General features: G+C 35.7%; 1 protein-coding gene across 4 annotated transcripts in view; it reads left to right on the plus strand.

Annotated features, from left to right (window-relative positions):
- Nucleotides 1–20270, plus strand: part of PIBF1 (progesterone immunomodulatory binding factor 1) — a 228876-nt gene that overhangs the window by 141279 nt on the left and 67327 nt on the right. For all 4 annotated transcript variants that reach the window (XM_004012184.6, XM_042254938.2, XM_042254939.2 and 1 more), the window contains 2 exons: nt 2271–2361; nt 16478–16580. In XM_004012184.6, coding sequence (XP_004012233.3) covers nt 2271–2361; nt 16478–16580 — 194 coding nt within the window. The remainder of the gene's footprint in view (nt 1–2270; nt 2362–16477; nt 16581–20270) is intronic.

A 20270-nucleotide genomic window follows, 5' to 3' on the forward strand; every position in this document is an offset into this window, starting at 1 on the left:
TACAGTCCGTGGGATCACAAAGAGTTGGACATGACTGAGCGACTTTCACTCACTCACTCAACACAGTAGTGAGTTGATGATAATTGGAACTTTCAGATGGTAAATATACTGCGTTGTGCTCAGTTATGTCCGACTCTTTGCAACCCTAAAAAAAAAAAAAAAAAAAAGTATAGGTATTGTCCAGAAAGTAAATAAATTTTTTGTAAATATCAGATTTCTAATTGTCAATTGAGGGACCTCTTCTCCATCCTCCTTCTACTTGTAACCTCTGCTCAGCATTTGTCACATTTTTCAAAACTCTTCTCTTGCTTCTTAAATCATCACTTTTGATTGTTTCTTCTCCATCATTTTTATTATCTCTTCTTCTATCTGTTTCTAGTTCCTGGGGATTTTTTCCCCTCATCCTCTTTAACTCTTACTTACCTATTTTCTAGATAATCTTATCTCTTTCCGCAATTTCAGTTAGTGTCTTTAGGCTAGTCATTCCACAGGTCTGTATGGAATTCTAGTTTTCATTCCTTTCCTAAATCCAGTTAATAATAGTACCTGTAACTTGTGAGGAGTTCTGTTTTCTCATTACTGGAATTTTTTTCCTATATAAAATCAGAGTTAACAACAAAAATCTATTGGTCATGTCACTTACCTGTTTTAATCACTTTTAACTTTTTGTTATCTTGTTGTCTTAGAATAAAATCCAGGCTCTTTAGCCTAGCAAACAAGACTACTACCATTGTTTTTCAGACTAACTGTAGCCACTTTCCTCACAATTGTTAATACTAAAACTTCTCAGCTCTGTGCCTTTACACATTACAGTTCCTTCCGGCAACTTCTCTGTAAATGTCATTCTCCCCATACCTTCTTTATGCCTGTAGCATGGGAAAAATGGTAGTACTCAGATATTAGTTGTGCTTCTAAGACACATTCATATGTCTTTAGTACCATTTACCATGTTGTATAGTATATTGCTTCTTTAATTAAATCATCACTAGAATAATTATACCATAAGTTACTAACCAAGTAAGTATTAAACTCAAATTTAAGTTGTCCATCAGTATCTGATGAGTTTTTGAGATGTTAGCTAAATTTACTCCTCTCTCTTCTGAACTTAGAACGATGTAAGACAGACAAGAGTCAGACGGGTATCTAATGCCAGCTCTAGCTCTGATAGAGATGAAGTGAAGTCAACTTGGATCTGAGTAGTGATAGCTGATAACACGACTGCTCATGGCACCACGCATCTCTCGCTTCCACATGTCCCTCATAATTAACAGTCTGACCTCTGAAAACTGATCTTGGTTCAGTGTGAAAAAGAGAGTCAAAATTGAAGGAAAACACTTACAAATATTCCTAAAATGTTTACTGTACCACAGCAGGATCAAACAACAAAAAGGCATATTACAGTGATAGGCCTGCAAGTAACTTCCTTACTAATGTAAAATCTGTGGCTTTGTTTTAAACTTGAAACACTTCTGAAAGTAGGTTTCTCTTTTGGACATTAAAATAATGGTTATCAATGAATAATGTTATAAAAATTGTTATATGTCATTGACTGCTTTAAATTGAGCTATAAACCTTCCGTTTTTATGGCCTTTGATTAAATGTTTTTTCATCTCAACTTCCAGTGAAATTATCATTGCATTTAAACTTTTTACCCATAAAATGTTAACCTGTTGGTTAAAATTTCTTTTGGGGAGTGTGTGACAATAACAAAATTTAGAAGTAAAGGTTGTTGCTAAATTTTTTGTAATTAAAAAAAAGTCAATAGGTTCTTAGACTGTATGTTTTCTTTACAGAGTAGCCTACATAAATGCATAATTTCATTATTGCAAGTTAGGATAACTTGATAACAAGTTAGATAACTTTATCTTCTGATAAAATAATGAACATCTTTTCTAATTAAAAATAGTCATTTATCAAGAAGAGAAGTGATGAGATTGAGGTTATCTTTACTTTTTATAATTACGTAACAAACATTTCATGCAAAAAGCCTTTGAATCTCAGAATAAACAGTCTGTATTATTGTGTTTTATAACAAGACAACTTAATGTGTCATATGATGCAGTCCCTTACACTTTGAAGCAATAAATGGGACAACTCCAAGCAAGCAGACCCTTTATGAAATATGCTGCTATTTACAAATGGCCTGTTTGAGATTATGCATATAAGTGTTCTTATATTCACTAATTCATTATTATGACCTCTTTTATTTTCACTTCTGCCATGCTTTTTAAGAAGAAAAAATTTCACAGCGTATACTTATTATTTTCCAGTTGAAGATGAAGTTGAAGCCGAAAGGGTTCTTTTTTCCTATGGCTATGGTGCTAATGTTCCCACAACAGCCAAAAGACGACTAAAGCAAAGGTAGGATCAATATATATTTGTTTGCTTATCTAGTCAAGCTAAATGTAATTACATTCTGCTTTTTGATAATGTGCTAAATGGAGTGACAAAGTTACTGTATTTCTTCTTATGCATAAATATTACATTGTTCATGAAACATAACATAGTAATAATCATGCCTTTCATGTATTTTTAAGTAGACTGTAAGTGTACATTAGAATTTTCCTCGAATTGGATTCAATGATAATGGCAGCATTTAAATTTTTTCAGGTTAAAATTAATGAATTGTGTTTCCTTTTTTCCCTTGTTTCATATTCGCCTGTGTACATTCCTTGACTTACACTTGAAAGAGAGAGAGAAAAAGATTGAGAGAGAGAGCTAGCATATATGCACTGGTCACTCAGTCGAGTCTGACTCTCTGTGACCCCGTTGACTGTAGCCCACCAGGAGCCTCTTTCCATGGGATTTTCCAGGCAGGAATACTGGAATGAGTTGCCATTTCTTCCTCCAGGGGATCTTCCCGACCCAGGGATCAAAACCGTAGCTCCTATGACTCCTACATTGCAGGAAGATTCTTTTACTGCTGAGCCATCAGGAAAGCCCAGCAGATATATTGTGACTGAAAATATAAAAGACTTTATGAAGACCAAGAAAATGTTTAGAAGATCCACCAGTTATTTTATAAAATACTATTTATTTAAAGTATGCCAAGAGAAAATTGTACCTATATTAATTGGTTTTCTGGTTGACCTAACTCCTTTCTCCCACCTAAATTCATCCTGCTTTGCAAAAAGAGTCCCATTTGCTACCATAACAAATCTAAATGTTTCTGTCAGACTTCTGAGCCCTTCCATGTAGCTCTGCTTCTCCAGCCTTATTTGTCTGTCTACCCAAAATGATGGTAGTATATCTCCCTGCCTATAAACATCTATTTTCCATGTAACCACACAACAAGCATTTGTCTTTATCTTGCTAGCTCTCATTTCCATATTGCTTCCCCAGCCAGATGGAAAGATCCTCAAGGTCAGCAAGTACATCTTATTCTTGTTTATTCTCCATTGTCTCTACCCAGCATGGTGTGAGATAGCTAGCAGAATTGTCTCTTCATCTAAGTATTTGAGGATTCAAAGCTGCTTATTTATCTGTTATTTTTATATGAATTGATTTAAACATTTAGAGACATTACATACTAAGTAAGAAAAACAATCTTAACTCTAACACTTTTATAGAAGCTTTGGCTCAGAAGATAACATGTCTTTATAGATGTAGGTCATTTTATGAGAGGTAACAAAAAGATGCTTAGAACTTGTGTTTCCTACTAGTTACACTAAATAAATCAAGGATAGTTGACTACTAGATAACAAATTGTAGCTGGCATGGTTAATTCTGTTTAGTGAAGATGCAAGTATTTCTAAATTATGTATTATTTGAAAAATTGGGTGTAATCCCATTCCATTCACATTCCCCGAGTCCCTCCGAGTTCACTAAGGATGACCTAGGATAATTTGTCGTTTTCAGGGTATTTCTGTATTTGAGGATTATATTGCCAAGGGAAAAATAGAAAAGTGATTTTATGGGCAAGCAACTTTTTTTTTATCAGTGGCAAATGATTGGTAAAATGCTAAAAATTGAAATTTGAAGGAAAAAGTCCATAATTTTTGCATCGAGTTCCTTCAAATGCATCTTGTTCACAAGAAAAAAGAAATTTTCTCTTGTAAGGTTTCTTTTGGTAGCCCCAAATACTGAGTTATTCTAAAATTGAACGCAATTATTACTATTAACCTTAATATTTTTTTTGGAATTTCCAAAACAGATGTTAATTTCTTAATATTTAGACTGAAAGTATAAGGAACCACAACTGATTCATGTTCTGCATAATCTTAACTGTCTGTTCAAATATTTCTAAAGATTTTATCACTGAGCTATCTATGTGCCTTGAACAAGTGCCTAATGGGCATGCTATTAATACCTCCTACCAGCTGGTGCCAGGCATTCTTCTCATGATGAACCAGAGGGTTATTTTGAGGAAGTGCTTCTCAGGTCATCTAAATGGAGTGAAGGGAAAGTAAGTCTGGATAGCCAAAGAGGACATTTATGCATTCCTTTTTCCATTCATTCAACAACTTTTATTGAGTACCTACTGTACGCACAAAGTTGACCCATGGCAAAGAAAACCCCTTTTGAGGATCTGATGCATTTCTGAAGTTTGCAAAGTCCTTATTTGATTTTCTGATGGATATTTGTATAGAAGTAAATGGCTTTGTACTTTAGGTTTAATTTATTTAAGATTGTTGTATGGCAGAAACCAATACAACATTGTAAAGCAATTATCCTCTGATTCAAAAAGAAAAAAGATGAAAGCAATATAATCTTCTAGAAAGTTTATATTTAATTTATCACATTTAAAATTAAAACAATGGAAGCTTAAGGTGACTTATAAAATAACAGAATGGCCCATGAAATATTTACATAACAAAGTTTCCATTATACATCAACCCATAACAAAGTGTATTGAAATTTCAAAGGAACTTGTTTCACATCTGCTATACAGAATACCCCATTCATACAGTGTCTGATTTGAAATCTCATATATTCAACAACTAATTCCCTGGTGGCTCAATGGTAAAGAATCCGTCTAACAAAGCAGGAGATGCAAGTTCAATCCCTGGATAGGGAAGATCCTCTGGAGAAGGAAGTGGCAACCCTCTCCAGTGTTCTTGCCTGGGAAATCCCATGAACAGAGGAGCCTGGCAAGCCACATTCCGAGGGGTTGCAAAAGAGTCAGACACAACTTAGGCACTTAACAACAACAAATATTCAACAACCAATTCAGGTATTTCAGGGTAGCACTTAATTGGAGGGGGTTTCTGATTATAAAAATAATACGTGTTTATTTTAGAAAATTGGTAAAATTACCAGTAATCCTGCTATCCAAAGATAACCGTTCAAAAATGTATACAGATAGATATATTTTCTACATATTTATGGTATTATTGTATGTAACTTAGAAGTTTAACTTTTTGTCTTCTAATTTTACCCTGAACATTTTCTTATATCATTGGATATTCTTCAAATAGATAAATTTTAATGGTTATTCAAAACTTTAGTTTGTAGGCCTTCTGTTTTTGAGTGCCATATTTCCATTAGTAAATCGACAGTCACTGAAAATTTTCGCTAGTTGCCTATTGCCACTTAAGGCATATTATGAAATTAAAATGAGAAAATGGATGCAAAGTTCATCACAGTGAATGCCTGGCATCGAGTAGGTGTTCAAGTGAAGTTTGTTATGTTAGTTAATGTTCCTTAAAATAAATTGATCAAAGCATTGATTTTAGAGATAAGGCCAGTGTTCCAAAAATGCTGGTGAGGCATAATTTGAATTTTCCTTTAAAACGATTTTGTTTTATTGTAATGAGACCCTCTTGAAGTAATTAGTAGAAACAACCCCTGGACATGAAACTAGTTTTGAGATTCACATTCTTTGATATAACTCAATTTCTTAAGACATAGACCATAATGCCAGTTTCCCATAAAGAAGTAACAAAACTAACTTTTAAATTAGTTTGAAAAATAAATTCCAGAAATGTATCCTAAACGCATTACAATTGTTAAATAAGGGTGCTCCCAGTTTGAATTTTCAAGAGAGATATGAGCAATAACTAAATATTGTATTAAGCTTTCTGGGCCAAAGTCATGGAAAGTTAAAAGGGCTTAGACAATTAAAGCAGATTAAAATAAAATAAGCTCTTCTTGACTTGACTAAACTTGAAAATCTGAAGTAATGTTTTTGTTTCGGTCATGATTGTTTTGAAAATAGCAAACAAGATTTTCTGGTTACATGTTTTGGTTATGCTCTTTAACTTGTAATACTAAATGGGTAACACCCAGGCACTAACGTGGTCCTAGTGTGTGCATCTCTGTTTGTTTTGGCAGACCTGAATGTGGAGACTTTTCTGAGGGTTTTTAAACCTTTCAAATTGCAAGATTTACTGCATACTACTGACCTTTGTTTTAGTTTCTGTCTAGTTTTATAAAGAGCTTTAAGTTGAAACTTTCACAGTAGACTAATCTTTATAATAAAGGAAAAGATAACACAGAGGGAGCTTTTATTTTTCTCTAGCAGACTTTTGAGCATAAAGTAATTTTGTTTTCCTCTCCTTTATTCTCATATATGTGAGTTCTCATTTTTGTCCTTAGAGAAAAGTTGTGCTCATTTCATTTGGGTTGGTTTTAGGAATAGTCCTTTAAAAAGCTACTGCTAATCAACTTGAAAGTTTAACCCTACAGAAAGACTAGAAAAAGACATACAACTATAGGTAATCAGAATAAACCACTATTTATTTAGTCCCTGTAAGTGCCAAGAAAGTGGGCAGTGCAGGGAGCAACCTGATGCTCTCTGAAGCTGAAATCATTCTGGCCTGTATGCCCTTTTTTTGAACCATTTCTTCATGCCATGCTAATAGAGACAGAACTCTGACCTTCTAAAACTGAAGAAGTTCAAAAACCCAAATGTTATTTCAGTCTATGTAACTAATTAGCAGGTACCTGAGTATATACAGTTAGTATTTAAATTTTGGTAATACTGAGTGAAGTGTCCAGTATTGAAGGACTCAAGACAGAGTATCAGTCCCCCACTGTGCTTTGATAACTCAGATATGAGCGAGGGTCAACCATGTTCACTTTGGCTGGGCTATGCTTCTATGAAATTGTGTGTGATAATCAGAAGTGCTGACTTCCATTGACAAATCCAAAATGGTAACTTTTATTTGGAGTCATGAGATGCTGAAGAAAGCTAAGAGATAACCCATGGGAATTAATTTTACCATATAACAGGTAAAAATTTAGTTTAAAATTTAAATATAAAACTATACTCTGGTGGTATTAGTTTCTAGTTCATGTCAAATTTAGTCTTGGTGCAGGTAAAAAAAAAATCACATGGCAGTTAAGTAATTACAAAGAATTGAATGCTGTACCTACTGTAGTATCCCAACAAAGAGCCTGTAAAAGCAGTGCTTTCTTGAGGAGTTCAGTACTAAATAAATAAATAGCCTACCAACCAAACTTTAGCAGGAGTCATTTTTCCTGACTGTATCCCTGGTTACTCATTATAAAGAACTCACTATAAAGACTTGTTTTCATTGTATGTGCATTGTAGTTAAGGAGACATAAACTCAGCATAGTTGAGCAATTGTTCATTTGTCTTGCCTTGAATTTCATTTAAGCTAAAATCACGTCCTTTCTTCTGACTTCTAATATCCCAGATTTCTAAAAGAATATACCTGTAACATCAAACTACTCAGCACAGCAACATGCCACATTTAAATATTTAGGAGGTTGAAATATAAAAGCAGTCACAGGTGAATTCGGCCAAAAGTTTAGGGAAGAGCTACCACTTATCCTCAAAGTCTTCCAGAAAATTTCAGAGGAAGGAGAACTCCCAAACTCATTTTGTGAGGCCACCATCACCCTGATACCAAAATCAGATGAAAATACCGCAAAAAAAGACAGTTACAGGCCAATATCACTGGTGAACATACATGCAAAAGTCCACAACAACGCTCTAGCAAATAGAATCTAACAACACATTAAAAAGATCATATATCATGATCAAGTGGACTTTATCCAGGGATGCAAGGACTCTTTAATATATACAAATTAATCAATGTGATGCACCATATTAACAAATGAAAAGAGAAAACCATATGATCATCTCAACTGATGAAGAGAAAGCTTTCAACAAAATTCAACACCCATTTATAATTTTAAAAAACCTCTGCAGAAAGTAGGCATAGAAGGAACATAACTCAACATAATATAGTTAAGGGACCGACTCGTTGCAACAGCATGGACTACAGGGCTCCAGACTTCCCTGTCCATCACCAACTCTCGGAGCCTGCTCAAACTCATGTCCGTCAAGTCAGTGATGCCATCCAACCATCTCATTCTCTGTCATCCCCTTCTCCTCCTGCCTTCATCAGGGTCTTTTCCAATGAGTCAGCTCTTCATATCAGGTGGCCAAAGTATTGGAGCTTCAGCATCAGTCCTTCCAATGAATATTCAGGACTGATTTCCTTTATAATTGACTAGTCTGATCTCCTTGCAGTCCAAGGGAGTCTCAGGAGTCTACTCCAACACCAGAATTCAAAAGCATCAATTCTCTGGCACTCAGCTTTCTTTGTAGTCCAACTCTCACATCCATACGTGACTACTGGAAAACCCATAGCTTTGGATAGACGGACCTTTGTCAGCAAAGTAATGTCTCTTCTTTTTAATATGTTATCTAGGTTGCTCATGGCTTTTCATCCAAGGAGCAAGCATCTTTTAATTTCATGGCTTGAGTTACCATCTGCAGTGATTTCGGAGCCCAAGGAAATGAAGTCTCTCTCTGTTTCCATTGTTTCCCCATCTATTGGCCATGAAGTGATGGGACCAAATGCCATGATCTTAATTTTTTGAATGTTGAGTTTTAAGCCAGCGTTTTCACTCTCATCAAGAGGTTCTTTAGTTCCTCTTCACTTTTTGCCATAAGGATGGCGTCATCTGCATATCTGAGGTTATTGATATATCTCCCTGCAATCTTGATTCCAGCTTGTACTTCTTCCAGCCTGACATTTCGCATGATGTACTCTGCATTCAAGTTAAATTAGCAGGGTGACAATATACAGCCTTGATGTACTCCTTTCCCAATTTGAAGTCAATCTATTATTCCGTGTCCAGTTCTAACTGTTGCTTCTTGACCTGCTTACAGGTTTCTCAGGAGCAAGGTAATGTGGTCTAATATTGCCATCTTTTTAAGAATTTTGCACAGTTTGTTGTGATCCATACGGTCAAAGGCTTTAGCATAGTCAATGAAGCAGAAGTAGAGGTTTTTCTGGAATTCTTTTGCCTTTTCTGTAATCCAGTGGATGTTGGCAATATGATCTCTGGTTCCTCTGCCTTTTCTGGGGCTTCCCAGGTGGCTCAGAGGGTAAAGCATCTGCCTGCAATGTGGGAGACCTGGGCTCGATCCCTGGGTTGGGAAGATCCCCTGGAGAAGGAAATGCAACCCACTCCAGTATTCTTGCCTGGAAAATCCCATGGATGGAGAAGACAGTCCATGGGCTCGCAAAGAGTCAGACACAACTAAGCTACTTCACTTTCTTTCTTCTTTCTTTCTTTCTTCTGCCTTTTCTAAATCCGGCTTGAACATCTGGATGTTCTTGGTTCACATACTATTGAAGCCTAGCTTGGAGAATTTTGAGCATTACTTTGCTTGCATGTGAGATGAGTGCAATTGTGCAGTAGTTTGACCATTCTTTGGCATTGCCTTTCTTTGAGATTGGAATGAAAACTGACCTTTTCCAGTCCTGTGGCCACTGCCGAGTTTTCCAAATTTGCTGGCATATTGATCACAGCACTTTCACAGCATCATCTTTTAGGATTTGAAATAGTCAACTGGAATTCCATCACCTCCACTAGTTTTGCTTGTAGTGATGCTTCCTAAGGCCCACTTGACTTCGTGTACCGGGATGTCTGGCTCTAGGTGAGTGATCACACCATCGTGATTATCTGAGTTATGATCTTTTTTGTATAGTTCTTTTGTGTATTCTTGCCACCTCTTCTTAATATCTTGTGCTTCTGTTAGGTCCATTACATTTCTGCCCTTTATTGTGCCTACCTTTGCATGAAATCTTCCCTTGGTATCTCCAAGTGCCTTCAGTTCAGTTCAGTTCAGTCGCTCAGTCATGTCCGACTCTTTGCGACCCCATGAATCACAGCACACCAGGCCTCCCTGTCCATCACCAACTCCCGGAGTTCACTCAAACTCACATCCGTCCATCGAGTCAGTGATGCCATCCAGCCACCTCATCCTCTGTCGTCCCCTTCTCCTCCTGCCCCCAATCCCTCCCAGCATCAGAGTCTTTTCCAGTGAGTCAACTCTTCGCATGAGGTGGCCAAAGTACTGGAGTTTCAGCTTTAGCATCATTCCTTCCAAAGAACATCCAGGACTGATCTCCTTTAGAATTGACTGATTTGGATCTCCTTGCAGTCCAAGGGACTCAAGAGTCTTCTCCAACACCACAGTTCAGTCCCTTACCAGATATGTATTTTGAAATCTTCTTTGCCAGTTCTGTGGATTACCTTTTCACTTACTCTTTGTTTTTTTTTAAACTTACTTACTTTTGGCTGCTCAGGCTCTTTGTTGCTATGCATGGACTTTCTCTAGTTGCAGCAAATGGGGGCTACTCTTCACCGTGGTGCATGGGCTTCTCATTGCGGTGGCTTCTGTGTTGTGCAACACAGGCCCTAGAGCTCGCAGGCTTCAGTAGTAGTAGCATGTGGGCTTATTTGCTCCATGACATGTGGGATCTTCTTGGACCAGGGATTGAAACCATGTCATCTGCATTGGCAGGCGGATTCTTAACCACTGGACCACCAAGGAAGTTCCTCTTTTCACTTTCTTGATGGTGTCTTTTGAAGCGCAAAACTTTTTAATTTTAATTCAGTCCAGTTTGCGTCTTTTGTCATTTGTACTTTTGGTGCCATATCTGAGGGTCTTTTCCCAGATCCAAGTTCATGAAGATTTTCTTCTGTGTTTTCTTCTAAGAATTTATACTTTTAACCCTTTCATATAAATCTTTGATCCACTTTGAGATAATTTTTGATATCATGAAGTAAGGGCTTTGTACCTTTTTAATGTGGCTAATAGAAAATTTAAATTGCATGTGTAGCTTGTATTATATTCTGTTGGACAAAACTAGCCTAAAATAGTAGTCTCCAAACTTTTCCTATGAATCCCTATTAGGGGGAAAAAACTGAGCGTGTACTCAGGAATATTATATGTCTGTGTGTATGTGTGTGTCTTTAGTTGCTGAATCGTGTCCAACTCTTTGTCACTCACATATATTTATATATTTATATGTACATATATATGTTGTATGCACACACTGTCACATGGAAAGTGTCTTATATGCATGCTCACTCACTCCAGTCATGTCTATCTCTTTGTGACCTCATGGACTGTAGCCTGCCAAGCTCCTCTGTCTATGATATTTTTCTGGCAAGAATACTGGAGTGGGTTGCCATGCCCTCTTCCAGGGGATCTTCCCAACCCGGGGATCAAACTTGCTTCTCTTGCCTCTCATGTATGGCAACAGATTCTTTACTGCTGAGCTACTTGGGAAGCCCCAATCCATACCATACTGCTTTCAATTTTCTCCAGCAGATCATTCTTCACTTCTGTTTTTCCCTCTACCCAGAATGCAGTTTCTCTGCTTTGTCACTGCATTAGTTAATTTTCATTCTTCAGTGTGGCCTTTTATATTATTTAATGTACTACTATAATTTTTTTTTACTTGCTCATCTTCTTCAGTTAGCTCCTCCAGGAAGAAACTGTGAAATCCTAGTACCTGTGTAGATGATAGGTTTTTAATAAATGTTTGTTAAAAGAGAATGTTCATGATTATTTTATTAATTAATGAATATGTTTCTTCCAACTCAGCTTGCTTTTCTGCAGTCATTGATAGTCTGGATCCAGAGGGAAATAATTGCTAATTTTCTTTTTATCATTTTTAAAAAGTTTAACTGCAAGTATTATAATGATGAAAATTTTTATTTATTGTTTCTCCTGAGTGTTCTGTGTGCTTAAATATTTTATTTTTTGAAGAAAAAGTATCTCATAGTATTTTTTTATTCTTGATACTATATTCTTTTTCTTTTTTCCCTAGAACAAGGACTCTTAAGGGCAATTTGAGAACTGTAACATGATTTCTAGTAATCTGTGAGAAGATGTATTCTGCTGTCCTTACTACTGACTTGGAAGTGAATTTTTAAAGCATGATTAGTGGGTCAGTTGTAGACCAATTGTACCATAGTGGCTTTCATTTTCTAAATATTGGTCATAAACAACAATATTAGCATTCATAGTAATAGTCACAGTTGTTCCCATCAGCATCAGTTCTTAGAAAAGTTTTCTCAATCAAATAGTGCTATGAAATATAAATTGAAATACTGTAGAACACATTTCTGGGTGATTTCAAGAAATTGTAAGATACCCTCCTTCTATTTAGAGTAGATTTTTCTCCCTCAGAATCCTCCAACGAAAAGCAGGGAAATTCAAAGTAGTGATAGCTTTGGTGTTAGGGCTTAAGCACCAGCATACCAAGAATTTCTTGAATTCAGTGGTTTGTGTTATGTGGTATTTTACATTGATAAGTGGTATCACACCATATCTGCATAAGAGCATTAGGCAATTCCCAAACAAAACAAAAAGCACCCAAACCAAATGAGCTGTTTAATATTATTAAACTTGATCTCTTCAAGTCATTAACTGCTTGAAAATGTTAGTAAGGGGTGACCTTTGCATCTCATTATTTTTGTGCGTTCTTTATTTCATTTAATCTCATCAATAACTGTTTCTATATAATAGTGTTTGATTGTATTCTTTATACTGAACACTATACAAATATGATCCGTACTACCAACATACATTTATTAAGAAATTGCCATGTCAAAAAAGACCCTAATACTGAGTTCTGTTGAAGACAGAAAGATAAAAGTTAATTTTAACATGTATGGAGGATGAGAGAAAGAGAATGAAAGTATGGATGAAGATAACTGCAAAGTTTTTAAATTAACCTAATGAAAAGACACAGCTAATGATATGTAATACTGATGTTTGCAAAGATGAATCAATAGATTTAAAATGTAAATATAACATAAAATTATCATTAAAACTTATTTTATTTGAAGAAGATCTCTATCTTATTTTAAAGCCAGATTTTAGAGAACTTGATATATTTTACATTGGGGGATTGAGTATATGGTAGCCATAAACAACAAACTGAGAAAACATCTTAAAGAGTAATGAATACCAGACCACCTTACGTGCCTCCTGAAAAATCTGTATCCAGGCCAAGAACGGTTAGAATTGGACATGGAACAACAGACTGGTTCCAGATCGGGAAAGGTTTATGTCAAGGCTGTATATTGTCACCCTGACTATTTAACTTATATGCATAGTATATCTTGTGAAATGCCGGGCTGGAAGAAGCACAAGCTGGAATCAAGATTGCAGGGAGAAATATCAGTAACATGACACCACCCTTACGGCAGAAAGTGAAGAAGAACTAAAGAGCCTCTTGATGAGAGTGAAAGAGGAGAGTGAAAAAGCTGGCTTAAAACTCAGTATTTCAGGAAACTAAGATGATGGCATCCAGTCCCATCACTTTATGGCAAATAGATGGGGAAGCAATGGAAACAGTGAGAGACTTTGTTTTGGGAGGCTCCAAAATCACTGCAGGTGGTGACTCCAGCCACGAAATTAAAAGATGCTTGCTCCTTAGAAGAAAAGCTATGACCAACCTAGACAGCATATTAAGAAGCAGAGACATTACTTTGCTGACAAAGGTCCGTCTAGCCAAAGCTATGGTTTTTCCAGTAGTCATGTTATGGATGTGAGAGTTGGACTTATAAAGAAAGCTGAGCACTAAAGACGCTTTTGAACTGTGTTTGTTGGAGAAGACTCTTGAGAGTCCCTTGGACCGCAAGGAAATCCAACCAGTTCATCCTAAAGAAAATCAGTCCTAAATATTCATTGGAAGGACTGATGCTGAAGCTGAAATTCCAATACTGTGGCCACTTGATGTGAAGAAGTGATTCTTTGGAAAAGATCCTGATGCTGGGAAAGATTGAGGGTAGGGGGAGAAGGGGTCAACAGAGGATGAGATGGTTGGGTGGCATCATTGACTCGATGGATATGAGTTTGAGTAAGCTCCAGGAGTTGCTGATGGACAAGGAAGCCTGGCATGCTGCATTGCATAGGGTTGCAAAGAGTCGGACACGACTGAGCGACTGAAATTAACTAAACTGCAAATACCTTAAAAAATCAATAAAGGAAGAAAGTAAATGAGTGACTCCCTCAGACTAAACAGGGAGGAAAGAGAGTAATGCTAATGGGTATAAATTTTTTTTGAGGGGGAGGAGTATGAAAATATTCTAAAAGTAAATTATAGTGATAGTTGTACAACTCTATATATAGTAAAACCTATTGAATTGTAAAGTTTAAATCAATGGGATTTATGGTATTGTAAATTACATATCAAGAAAATTTCATGTTGATAGAGCTGTTTTTTTGTAAAAAATGATTGTCAGGCACAGAAAGACTGTGTGTTTTCCATCTCTAACTTTAATTGGTTATTAAGGCAAAATCTTAGGTGTCGCAAGGATAGAAACTCAGATATGAGCATACCTAAGTGAGCTACCCAGTTCACTGTATAACAAAAGAACTCATAATTTCGAATAACGGGTTCATAGAAATAGGTATATAGGGTGATATTTAGCAATTTTTTCCAGAGTTTTGTATGAATTCCTTTTTCTGATGTTCAGTTCAGTCGCTCAGTCGTGCCCAACTCTTTGCGACCCCATGAATCACAGCACACCAGGCCTCCCTGTCCATCACCAACTCCCGGAGTTCACTCAAACTCACGTCCATCGAGTTGGTGATGCCATCCAGCCATCTCATCCTCTGTCGTCCCCTTCTCCTCCTGCCCCCAAACCCTCCCAGCATCAGAGTCTTTTCCAATGAGTCAACTCTTCGCATGAGGTGGCCAAAGTACTGGAGTTTCAGCTTTAGCATCATTCCCTCCAAAGAAATCCCAGGGCTGATCTCCTTCAGAATGGACTGGTTGGATCTCCTTGCAGTCCAAGGGACTCAAGAGTCTCTCCAACACCACAGTTCAAAAGTAGCAATTCTTTGGCGCTCAGCTTTCTTCACAGTCCAACTCTCACATCCATACATGACCATTGGAAAAACTACAGCCTCGACTAGACGGACCTTTGTTGGCAAAGTAATGTCTCTGCTTTTGAATATGCTCCCTAGGTTGGTCATAACTTTTCTTCCAAGGAATAAGCGTCTCAATTTCATGGCTGCAGTCACCATCTGCAATGATTTTGGAGCCCCCCAAAATAAAGTCTGACACTGTTTCCACTGTTTCCCCATCTATTTCCCATGAAGTGATGGGATCAGATGCCATGATCTTCGTTTTCTGAATGTTGAGCTTTAAGCCAGTTTTTTCACTCTCTACTTTCACTTTCATCAAGAGGCTTTTTAGTTCCTCTTCACTTTCTGCCATAAAGGTGGTGTCATCTGCATATCTGAGGTTATTTATATTTCTCCCTGGTGTATGTTAGGAAGTATTTAAAATACAATGGAATTATTTCTGTCCTATAATTTTGAGTTTGAATGAAAATATTTTTCTTCCTGTCATTGTAGAACATCCTGTCTTCTCAATTTGTGCAGATCTTGAGATTCTAGGATTAATGGACCAAGTTTATGGACTATGAAAATGTAATAAACATTAAATTTTTAAGTTTCTGGAATTACAGAACAAGCCTTTTCAGCATTTTTAGCAGTTTTTAAAGCATTGTGTCCCAATGGTTAGGAAAAACGATTTTATAGCTGAGCCTTTTTTTTTTTCCCATTGTGTCTTAAAAGTGGAATTGGGACATTTTTCATTTAATGTGATTATAAATACTGAAGATTACACTCAGTAAATAAGTTGTGATGTAGTGATCACAGTGTGATCTTTTAGTGATTTCTTTTAGTACAGAATCTTTACCTTTACTATTAGACATCTGTCTCTACTTTTCCTACATGTTTTCCATCTCTATTTTCAATAAAAAATCTTTTTAGTTGTGTTTTTGTTATGAAATACATTATGTTGTCTGAGGAAAACACTGATGCTTTTCAAAGTGCAAGGTTATTATTGTTTCAACTAATTGCCTTATTTGTTTGTAAAAGGGAAATTTTTATAAAAAATGGAGAAAAGCTGTAAATTGCTTTCTTGTGGTCTTTTCAAGCAGATATCACAATGTAACTCTCCACTTTTATAGCAACGGCTAGAAACTATTACTGTGATAATCAACATATCACAGTTGCATTATCATGAAGATTTTTTATGTTGCTTTCAAAATTCTGAGTTGTTGGGATGTTGGTCTTCTACTGCTGACACCTGAGAATATTACTTGACTTTATTTTTCTGTTAATATTTAAGTATTATTAGGAGACGGTCAATTTTCAAGCACACAGGCACATTTTTAATGTTTGAGGTAGTAGTCCTCTTTTGTACACATTGATTTTCTTATTCCATTCTCCTAGTGTCCACTTGGCAAGAAGAGTGCTTCAGTTAGAAAAACAAAACTCGTTGGTTTTAAAAGACCTGGACCATCAAAAGAACCAAGTAACACAGCTTTCACAAGAGGTAAATAACCTAAACAAATGAAACACATATAAAGAATCACAGTGTTGATTGTAATTCCTTGTTACTCCTTTGTGTATTTTCTGAGCAGTTTCAAAATAAGCTGTTTGCTAGTACAAAATGATTTTATAGTCTATGAAAACTAACTGAATAAAGCAACTTAAAGTGTATGGTAAAAACTAAGATCAAAAAAAGAGATTAAATACCCAGACTAAATATAAATGCAGGCTAGACAGACAAAGCTTTGATTTCTGTAAATATACACTGGCAAAGCAAGTTTAGCAAATTTTGGTGGCATTTTAAGTTTTAAACTAAAGCCTCATTTTCCAAATAAATTTTCTTTTTGACTTCCTTGATGAAAAATGACTTATCTATTAAACACACTTGACTGGTATACACTTAACCCCTCACAGTCTTTGATATATGATAGTTCCCAAATTATACTTACTTTTTAAAAACTCAAATTTATATTTCTTTTGCTTAGCATTTTACTGTATCATTTAAAGACAATATATACATTTTACATAGTACTTCCAATCTTCTTATTTAATCAGTATCTAATTCCAGTTTTCTATGCTTCTGAAATTCAAGTAATAAAACGATTCAAACCAAAGATACCACCTTTGTAGCATTCCCTTTACTTCCTGAGTTTCAGCATAATGAATTTTTCTATGTTAGTATTTTAGGTCTTATAATAAAGGGACTTTTAAATGAGTATATTAAAAACTATTAATATGTACCATATATTCTGCATTTGTTTGCCTACAGACCTGCTGATATTTGTCTACATAGTGCCTTCTTTGTAATGTGCTTTTAATACTACAGCATTAGGAGGATCTTTATGCTCAAAGTATTTGTGATATGATATGATGTGATATGATATGATATGGTATGATGTGATGTGATGTGTATTATGATGCCTGGAATTCATGTTCCATAAAAATGTAAGAGAGGAGCTCAGTAGATAATACAAGAATCTCAAAATATTGATAATGATTGAAGCTTGGTGATGGGTACATATAGATTCAGTATTCAGTTCTGTACTTTTGTGTGTATTTGAAATTCTTTCATAAGACTTACAGAGAATCAGTAACCCTAAAAAGGTTTCTACTGACTGTAGTGTATACTTTTTCCCTTGCAATTGAAAAAAGTATTAGAATTTGATATATTCCATGGATTTTACTTTTTCCTGCCTTAGAAAAATTTTCTTAAATTGAAAAAGAATTCCATAAACTAATTAGCTGAAAGGTGATAATATTAGATTGCTTCTATACCAGTAGACTATTCATGATAGATGTTGAAAAAACAAGAGAGAAAATCTCTCAGAATCTGTATTATTTTGAGTAATTTATATATTTAAACCACGTAGGAATTTCTGAGAATTAATACAGAGATAAAAATCAACTGACTAATATTTAAATTTAACATTAATTTCTATGTTATTCAAATTATACTGAGATTATACATAAATGAATTGTCTAAATCAAAGTGCCAAAAAATATTCAAAATGAAAACAGATACTCCTTTTATAGCAGCTTTATTGAGTCATAATTGATGTAAACTAATCTGCACAGATTTAATCTGTACAATATAACTGACATGCATAACCATGAAATCATCACCAAAACAAAGACAGTAAACACATGTGTCGCTGCCAATGTTTCCTTGTGTCCCTTGGGAATCGCTGTCCCAGCCCTCCCCACCCCCATCCTTGTCCCTAAGCCACCACTGATTTGCATTATGTCACTGTAGACTAGTTTGCATTTCCTAGACTTTTATGTAAATTGAATATATATACATGAGCAACTCCCAGTTGCCTTATATATATATATATATATATATAATATGCACACACTATTTTGTCTGTCTTCTTTCATTCTGCATAATTATTTCAAGATTTGTCCATAGTCCATTCCTTTTACATTGCTGAAGAACATTCCATTGTATGAATTTACCACAGTTGTTCATCCATTCACTTCTTGATAGATACTTAGGTTATTTCTGGTTTTTACCTATTATGAATAAAGCTGATACGAACGTCCATGTACAAGTCTTTATATAAACATATGTTTCTGTTTCTCTGGGGTACATTCCTGGGAATGGAATAGCTGGATTGTGTGGTAGGTGTCTAATGTTTTAAGAAACTGCCGAACTGTTTTCCAAATGTTCATACTATCTACTTTTCCCACTAACAGCATATGAAAGTTCTAGTTCCTCTACCTCCTTGCAATGATTTGATATGGTCAGTCTTTTTAAGTTTACCCCATTCTCATAGTGATTTTAGTTTGCATTTTCATAATGATTCATCTTTGCTATTTGTTTGTCTTACTGGGAGAAGTGTCTGTTCAAATTTTTTGCCCATTATATCAGATTGTTTTCTTATTAGTGAATTTTGAGAATTATTTGTGTATTCTAGATACAAGTCTCTTATCAGCTATATGGTTTCCACATATTTTCTCCCACTCTGTGGCATGTCTTTTCATCTCTTAGTGTTGTTCTTCGAAGAGCAAAAGTTTTTAATCTTGTCCATTTTTTCAGTTCACTCTTTTTTAGACTGTGTTTGGTATGTTATATCTAAAATATCTTTCCCTAACTCATGGTTAGGGTTTGTCTGTGTAGTCCTGTAGATCTTTCATAGTTTAAATTTATGGAATGTTTGTGTGGAAACGACACAGAAGAGCCAAAAAGCTTTGAACCTGAACAGAACTGGAGGACCAGTACCATCTACTTTCAAGACATTATAAAGCTACAGTAATGAAGATGATGTGGAAGTGACATAAAGACAGGGATAACTGGAACAGAGAGTCCAGGGACAGACTCACACGTAGATTTTTAACTGATTTTCAGCAAGGTGTTCTTATTCCTTTGTGTAAATCCAAATTTCCATCTGGCATCATATTGCTTCTGGTTGATATACTTCTTTTAACAATATTTATAAAGTAGGTCCACTGGAGATAAATTCTTTTCACTTCTGTATGTTACAAAATGTTATTTTACCTTTTTGTTGTTTAGGTTTTTTGGTCTTTCTTTCTTTTTTTTTTTTTTTTTTAACATTTCTGACTGTCTGTTCCTAACAAGAGTAAAGACTGAAACATATTTCTCCATTATGCTACTACAGCCAAATAAACTAGAAGGGTTCACTGGGTAGCCTTTCCCTTCTCCAGGGGATCTTCCCAACTCAGGGATCAAAGCCAAGTCTCCCACATTGCAGGCAGATTCTTTACCAGCTGAAAAACAAGGGAAGCCCGAGAATACTGGAGTACATAGCCTTATCCCTTCTCCAGTGGATCTCCCTGACCCAGGAATAGAACCGGGGTCTCCTGCACTGCAGGCAGATTCTTTACCAGCTGAGCTATTAGGGAAGCCCTTTTCTTTTTTTACTGGAGTAAAATTCACGTAACATAAAATTCACCATTTTAAACATTTTAAATTTACAGTTCAATAGTTTTTGTTATGTTTGTAATGTACAATCATCACCACTATTTACTTACAGAACATTCACATCACCCAGAGAGAAACACTGAACGCGCTAAGCACTTACACCTCAGTCTCCCTTCCCTCCAGCCCCTGGAAACCACTAATGCGCTTTCTGTCTCTATGGGCCTGTTCTACATACTTCATATAAATGGAATCATGCAAAATGTGCCTTTGTTTGTCTGACTTCTCTCAGCATAATGTTTTCAAGGTTCATAT

Source organism: Ovis aries, chromosome 10 (assembly GCF_016772045.2).
Source record: "Ovis aries strain OAR_USU_Benz2616 breed Rambouillet chromosome 10, ARS-UI_Ramb_v3.0, whole genome shotgun sequence".
NCBI classification, from domain to species: domain Eukaryota; kingdom Metazoa; phylum Chordata; class Mammalia; order Artiodactyla; family Bovidae; genus Ovis; species Ovis aries.